Genomic DNA, 7,065 nt, shown 5'->3' on the forward strand with positions numbered 1-7,065 from the left:
TCGGTGCCACAGGGAGCCCAGCACTGGACTTGCTCGCCGGTTCACAGTTCTGAATAAAAGGCCAGTGGAGGGCTGAGGCCTCCACCACATGGGGTGTGGGATGCTCCCGAGCCTGGCACAGGCACCGGCACCAGCTCTGGCCACTGGCCCCGCTGTGAAGCAGGAGGAGCGGAAGTCTCCCGGCAGTGGGGGGAGGCTGTGCCTTCTGCGGGTGGAGGGAGGCTGCTCCCACACTCCCAACAGGCTGTGCCCTGGGGAGAGACCTGGGAGCACCTGCCAAGAGCAGGAGGCAGGAAGGAGACCAGAACAAGAAGGGTGTGTAGGGGCAGCCCCATTCTGGGTCCCATGTCTCCAAGAGATGGCGTCAGAGTGGGCAGTGGCCTCTCTGTGCCCAGTAAGCCTGGCTATGGGTATGGTAAGGTGAGGACTACAGGCTCTGTGGACACATCTGTTTCTGGGCAGTCATGCTTTCTTTGGGAGTTTTACTTCTTTATACTTGTAGTTCTGGAAAGCTCTTTTGACAAACTCCATCCTTTTGTGAGCTCAAATAAGGGAATATGTCCACACCCACATCAGGATCTAGTTCCATTCAGGAAACTTGTCATAAGCTCCCATTACACGCAGCTGTCCACACCCACATCAGGATCTAGTTCCATTCAGGAAACTTGTCATAAGCTCCCATTACACATTATCCCAAGAGAGGTCCCCCAGTTTGGACGTGGGTCTTGCCTTCTAGAATTTGGTCACAAGGAAGGCCACAGGAGCCTAAGCTCCAGGACACAGCTGACGACTGAGAAGGAGGATGCTAAGCCCTCCTGGCCGGCCACCGCATGCAAACACCCAGGCCCTCCTGTGACCCGCAGGCCACCTGCCCATGTCTCTGCTTCCTTCAGCTTCCTTTGTTGTGGACACAAGCTTTATTTCCCATCTCATTTGTCTCTTTCCAAAGAGGCTCCCTGGAACATCTGCAGCCTGACCCTCACCATCTCCAGCCTTTGGAGCCTCTCCAGGCTGAATGTCACTGTCTCCCCAGCCATCAACACAGAGGGCTTTGCCCTCCCCTCTCCCATGTCCCCATCCATTTCTCCACACAAATCAGTTCAAACCAGCACATGAGACTGCCAGACTTTGTTGGGCACTGGAGACTCAGAGCTGATGCGATCCCAGGAGTTCTCAGGTCTATGAGAAACAGTAAACAAAGTCACTCTAAGGGAAGCAGATGGAAAATGCCACCAAGAGGCCCTTCAGAAGGAGGAGGCAAGGGAAATCTGGAGCAGCTTCCTGAAGGAAGTGGCACTGGCACAGGTTTTGACAGAGGAAGACACAGAGGGTGATTCCCCAGAATAAACAGAGAGGGTGGGAAACGCTGGGTGGACTGCAACACTGAGGCAGGGGAATGTGGCCGGCCAGACGAGCTGAGGTCACGTTGCAAGGTAAAAGGCCAGGGATTGGGCCTTACTTCAGTAGGCAATAGGGAGCCATTGTGAGACTTTAAGCAGAACTGACTGACATCCAAAGGCAGCAGCAGCAGCAGCAGCTTGATTCTCTGGCCAGTTCAGGACTTCGGCAAAGATCGCCCTCGCCCCTTCCACGGTGCCCACCTGCCCACCATGCCTCGACCCCTGGCTCTGCCTGCTTCTTCCACTGCCCTGAAGAGGAAGGGGTGCTGATAGGAGGGATGGCCTGGGGTCTGGGACAGGCTCTGGGCAGGCCTCACTCAGGGTCCCATCCCTGCCCCTTGGCAGTTCATTCTCGTCTTCACGGTGATCCAGTACCGGCCAATCACCTACAACCACTACCAGTACCCAGGCTGGGCCGTGGCCATCGGCTTCCTCATGGCTCTGTCCTCTGTCCTTTGCATCCCACTCTACGCCCTGTTCCAGCTCTGCCGCACAGATGGGGACACCCTCCTCCAGGTGAGGGCTGGGGGCAGGCTGGGAAGCCAGGTGAAATGGGAGGGGGTGGCTGGATAGGGCCAAAGGGCGCCCTTCTGACTTGCTCTGCCCCCCATGCCCACCTGTCACACAGCGTTTGAAAAATGCCACAAAGCCAAGCAGAGACTGGGGCCCTGCCCTCCTGGAGCACCGGACTGGGCGCTATGCCCCCACCACAGCCCCCTCTCCCGAAGATGGGTTCGAGGTTCAGCCGCTGCACCCGGACAAAGCCCAGATCCCTATCGTGGGCAGTAATGGCTCCAGCCGTCTCCAGGACTCCCGGATATGAGCACAGCTGCCCAGGGAGTGGCCCCACCCCACCCCGTGCTCCCACCACAGAGACTGGGGAGGCAGTGGACAGGTTTCACTGCCTGCCTCCTGCTGCACCCTGGCCAGGATGGCTGCTGTCACCTCGGCCACCACTGCTAGTGTGGTCATTCGTGCTCTTGTCCCCAGTGTTTACACATCCTTTGGATGCCAAGATGGCAGCTGGGGGTGGGGGCTGTGATGGGAGGGTTGCTGGGGGGCCTGAAGCACTTTGGAGGGTCTCAGGTCAGGTCCCCAGGGGCCTGACAGCCTTTACATGGCCTGATTCCCTCACACTTTACCCTGAGCTGAGGTTCTGGGTGGGCCCCCCACTTGTCCCTCTCCTTGGGCCTCCCACCTTTGTGACCAGTGTTCCTGCCCTCAGAGTAGACCCCAGTCTCTGCCCAGGCAAATCTGGATCTTCCTATCATGGGGCAGGGTGAGGGGCTCGGGGGCTGTGCAGTGTTACTTGTCAGGCTATAGCACCCAGCCCTGTTTATCTGTGTAATTATTTTTGTAAAAATTGTATTACCTGTGGTTGCCAGCCCCTTGTCCCCAGCCTCGTGTCCAATCTGTCTTCCAGGCCTGCTTGCACCTCACTCGGCTGCTCTGTCTCTCATTCCAGCCCTGGCTGTCAGGCCCAGCCAGCAGAGGCCCAGGACCCAGCAGCCTGCCCAAAGCACTTGTTTCTGGGGGCCAGGGGTGGGGGCCACTCAAGAGGAGGTTTGAGCCCAGAACCCTGGGGAAGGACCCTGCATGACACCCCTGGCCCTTCCTCTACCAGGCTAAAGGCCCAGTCTTCCCAAACGTGCTGCCCTTATTCATGTGCCAAATGGCCCCAGCCCATGTGTCCCCATCCCCTTTCTGGAGCCAGAGCTCCTTCTCCCAAGACCTGCAGTGTCCATTTGTCCGTCCTCTGTGCCCTCTGTGCAGTGACAGCCCCTGCCACGCCACCTCTAATCCTCTGTAGCAATAACGGTGCACCACCCACCCCTGCCCATCCGTGCACCACTAGGATTTTAAAGTCCATAGATTTTAATGAAATTTCTATTCCTGTCTCTGAGCTGCTGCTGTGCTTTGTCTGGGTCCCCCGGGGGGAAAGAGTCAGGGCTGGGATGGGACCTCTGTCTGCCAGGCCTTTGTGGAGGCCTGGGAGGAAAAAGGCCAAAGGCTTTGATGATTGGGACAGATGCCCAGCCTCTCAGCCCCAGACACCCAGAACCCAGCAAGGGGATGAGACAAGGGCCAGACAGACAGCCTTGGGGTCCTGGCAAAAGCTCATCTAAGACGATTTGAAGCTGGCTGAGAAGCAGCAGCAGCAGATGGGCAAGTTCCAGCAGAAGCAGGAGCCTGCGTTGTGACCTGCCTTCAGGTCGGGAACTGGGGTGCCATACTGGACATTGGTGTGGAAGCTGGCTCTTCCCTGGGGCTGCACTGAAGCTGCCGTCCCCAGCGGCAGGTGGCAGCCCAGCCTCGAGGTTGGGGACAGTGCTCCAAAGGAGGGGCAGGCAGGTGGAGTTGGAGAGGCTCAGCCCAAACTCCAGCAGCCCCATGGAGGCAGGAAAAGGGTCTGAGGCCCGGAATGGAGGACCCCAAGGGCCGCTGCCTGGACAGGAAGGAATAAATGTGAGGCAACAGCAGCTTGACCCTTCAGCCCAGCCTGCTCAGATGTCTACCTGCTTTGGTTTACCTGTGGTTGGGAGAGACATGGGAAGGCCCCAGAGATGCCTGCAGCTCCTGTTCCATGGCCTTCTTCTGTTCCTTTAGCTCTGAAGGAGAGATAGAACTGAGACACAGTGCCCAGTTCTTGTAGGAGGGGGGTACAAGTGAGGCAGGGAGCAGGAGGCTAGGGGCCCTGGGGCCTGCTTAGGGTCCTCACCTCTCAGGGTGGGCTCTGGGGCTGCCTGGGAGGGCTGACGCACTCGCATACACTCCTCTTCTAGGCGGTGCTGCAGGGAAAGCTGAGTCAGTGCCCCCAGCTTAAGGCAGGGGCATGGTGGGGCAGGACACAGAGGCCAAGATCCCTAGGGCAAGGCCCAGGAAGCCTCCTCAGCCCAGCCACCAAGAGGGCAGCCCCAAGAGGGAACATCAGCCCTTCCAGGTTTGGCGAGATGCTGGTTGGGCCTGTACCTAGACTTAGGTAAAGGACAAAGGCAAAAGACCTGGGGCAAATGCAGCAGTTTAACCTAAAACTGCTACCGCTGGACATAAGGGCTCAAGCAGCACTGTGAGCTTCTAGGATTTAACGTACACACAAGTGTGCACACATGACAAATGGACACAGGATTCACACCTTTACATACACATATGTACGCAGACACACATGAACATGGGTCCCAAACACCCAGGTGAGAAGTGCGTATGTCTGCACTCAGCAGAGAGGCTCAGGGGAAGGCCCAGGGCTGCAGCTCACCTGCAAGGTGGGGATCTCCCTCTCCAAGGTGCGACACTCCTCCTCCAGGAGGTCCCTGGGACATGGGGGAGCATGGCAGCCAGACCGGTGCCAGAGGACCAAGTCTCAGCTGAACCCACTGCATGCACTGACCTCTGGCCTCACCAGGAGCCCCTCCAGCCCCTCTGTTCTCAGCCCACGCTTTTCTCTGCTGCCTGGTCCCAACACAGACTTCCAGCCCCTCCGGATGTGTCTTCTTGCCCTCCTCACAGCTCCCACCGGCAGGCACCACCCTCTCTTCTGCACTACTGCACTGGGCCTGGACTCTTCCTGCCTCCATCCTCCCCCGACATCACAGCCCCTCCCTGCTTAAAACCCTTTGGTGGCTCCCCTGTGTCAAGATAAAAATCCTAGGGCCATGGCCCTACTGGCATGTGTACTGGCTACTTCCAGGTAACAACCTCACTAACTACGCAGCAATGGGCTCTTCCCGCCCCTCAGCCTGACGCATGTGGGTCTCCCCACCTGGCATGCTGCCTCCCTTCTCTTCTGTCCCAGTCCCAGCACCTCAAGCTCCATGCCTGTCTCCTGTCCTGCATCCATGACACCTGCACACATTAAGGTGCCCTTGGGCCTCACCTCAGGTGTCTGGCAACCTGATCAATGTTGGACATGTTCAGTTGGTCCTTGATGACACTGAGGTCCCTGTGACTGCTGCTGGCAGATGAAGTCATTATCACTCTCCCCGTGTTGCTTACCCCAGGCCTTCAGGACACAAATACCACTTCTAGACAAGATTGTGTCTTTTCTCACAAAGGCAACATAATATAGTACAAAGAGTAGGAGTTCTGGAGCCTGGGTTTGCAATTAGGCTCTGCCACACCTTCACCGTATGTGACCTCGGGCACATCGCTTATCTTTTCTGAACTTTAGTTTCCTCATCTGCAAAATGGAGACGTCGCCCACCTCATAGAGCTGTGTGAGGACTACAGTAAGAAACTGCTGCCACCCACTTCTCATGAACAAGCTCCCCTTTACCTATCTCATTCAGTCCCAGCTGTAAATACCACTTGCGCCCTCCTGCTCAGCTTTCCCCAGCCCTTGCTCTGTTCTCTAGGCCTGAGGAAAAACTGCCCACTGGACATGACCTCCTTTCCTCCCACTTCCCGAAAAGCTCCTCTCTCTTTCAGCCACCTGAAAAACTCCTCATACTCCAAGACCCAAATCATATCAGTCACTTTCTCCAGGAACCCTTGCCTGCCCCAGGTGGGGCTGGTGTCTCTGAGTTTCTGTAGACCTCATGTACAGGTCCCTACCATAAGTGGCTGTAAAAGCATCCGGCCCCAGACCGGGAGCTCCTCCACTGGGCCAGGTGTGACCTACTGGTTGGCTGGGGCCCTCTGCCAAGCTGGGACAGATCCATCCTCTCCTACCACCACTTCACCTGGGGTCAGCTCTCCTCTGGAATATTTCCTGTTCTGGTAAATCACAACTGGGCTCCTCCAAGGCAAAGCGCAGGACCCTAGGGCTATACCGGGCCCAAGCCTGGGTCTGGTCCCTGTAGAAGGTGCACATGAAGGAAGTTTTCAGAAAACCACAGGAAACGCCACCCTAACTCCTTGTCAGGGGCTTAGCCCATCTGATGTCTGGGAAGAGACTCAAGCCTAAGGGTCTCACCTGCCCTCGAAGATAGCCTTGTGGCGGAGACCTTGGAGCAGCTGCCGGAGTTCCTGGCGGACGAGGTTCCTTAGGACGGGCGGTGGTGCCAGAAGGGAGGAAGGGTCAGAGATAGGGCGGGAGCCCGGGGCTTGGGAGGATCGAGCCTCTTGGAGCAGCGCCCGTAGCATCACCACCTGCAAGGAGAGCTGGGACACCTTGTAACTGAGGAGGAAGGTGACAGGAGTGAAGGGGTGCTGGGGGGGCGAGGGTTAGGCGGAGTCAACCGGGAGAGGGCAAGGGCAGTGAGACCCGACAAGATCTCGGGAGTTACCCGGCAGGGCCAGAGACCCGGAAGAGGTGGGAAATCATCCGAGTTTGGGGGCAGGCCTGGGGCGTGGCCCACCTTCCCACCCCCCACCTCCGCCCGCAGCTCCAGGCTCAGATCCACCGCCGCCTCCCCCAGTATCCTCTTCACTTCGGGCCGCTCCGGGAGCGGGACATGCTCCTCCACCAGCTCCCACAGCGATGGGGAGTCCTGGAGCATGGCCAGCCCGCGCCGCCGTCCCCTCGCTCAGACCTGTGGGATGGGAGGTCGGAGCGCTGAATTTACTGGGGGACAGCGGTCGCCCGCACCCCGCCCTCGTTCCGCCGCCGGTCCTCACGGCTGGAATTATCCCGTCCAGAGCCGCCAGCCTCACGCACCGTCTCTTCGCCCCGCTTCCGGCTGACTCTCGGGGACCGTGGTTTCTAGCCACCGCTCCGGGGAGCCGGGCC

At 58.3% G+C, this 7,065-nt stretch overlaps 2 protein-coding genes across 10 annotated transcripts in view; one reads left to right on the forward strand and one right to left on the reverse strand.

Moving 5' to 3' along the window:
- SLC6A9 (solute carrier family 6 (neurotransmitter transporter, glycine), member 9) overlaps positions 1-3,101 on the forward strand; it is a 32,039-nt gene extending 28,938 nt beyond the window's left edge. For 6 of the 7 annotated variants that reach the window (XM_008570384.1, XM_008570385.1, XM_008570386.1 and 3 more), the window contains 2 exons: positions 1,746-1,916; positions 2,029-3,101. In XM_008570384.1, the coding sequence (XP_008568606.1) occupies positions 1,746-1,916; positions 2,029-2,223 (366 nt within the window). In that variant the 3' untranslated portion in view covers positions 2,224-3,101. The other variant, XM_008570388.1, reaches the window with a different exon arrangement.
- Positions 3,102-3,257: 156 nt separating this feature from the next.
- Positions 3,258-7,055, reverse strand: CCDC24 (coiled-coil domain containing 24). 3 transcript variants are annotated; one of them, XM_008570381.1, is made up of 9 exons: positions 6,994-7,055; positions 6,710-6,868; positions 6,310-6,485; positions 6,077-6,190; positions 5,272-5,346; positions 4,654-4,708; positions 4,120-4,189; positions 3,931-4,009; positions 3,258-3,846 (listed from the first exon to the last, which is right to left on the reverse strand). In XM_008570381.1, exons 2-9 carry the CDS (start codon positions 6,833-6,835, stop codon positions 3,609-3,611), a joined length of 933 nt encoding a protein of 310 aa, XP_008568603.1. In that variant the 5' UTR covers positions 6,836-6,868; positions 6,994-7,055; the 3' UTR covers positions 3,258-3,608. The 3 variants fall into 3 exon arrangements, with proteins under 3 accessions (XP_008568603.1, XP_008568602.1, XP_008568604.1); XM_008570380.1 differs by having other exon boundaries at positions 6,954-7,029; XM_008570382.1 differs by lacking the exon at positions 5,272-5,346 and having other exon boundaries at positions 6,954-7,029.
- Positions 7,056-7,065: the final 10 nt, after the last annotated feature.

Source organism: Galeopterus variegatus, unplaced genomic scaffold, assembly GCF_000696425.1.
Source record: "Galeopterus variegatus unplaced genomic scaffold, G_variegatus-3.0.2 Scaffold598, whole genome shotgun sequence".
Lineage (NCBI taxonomy): Eukaryota > Metazoa > Chordata > Mammalia > Dermoptera > Cynocephalidae > Galeopterus > Galeopterus variegatus.

What these genes read in the sequence shown, in the direction of transcription:
- CCDC24 (XM_008570381.1), bottom strand. Translation starts at nt 6,835, where the DNA reads ATGCTCCAGGACTCCCCATCGCTGTGGGAGCTGGTGGAGGAGCATGTC. An exon ending in GCCTGGAGCTGCGGGCGGAG is followed by an intron (nt 6,486 to 6,709) that starts GTGGGGGGTGGG and finishes CTCTCCTTGCAG; the next exon opens with GTGGTGATGCTACGGGCGCT. An exon ending in CAGGTTGCCAGACACCTGAG is followed by an intron (nt 4,709 to 5,271) that starts GTGAGGCCCAAG and finishes CCCATGTCCCAG; the next exon opens with GGACCTCCTGGAGGAGGAGT.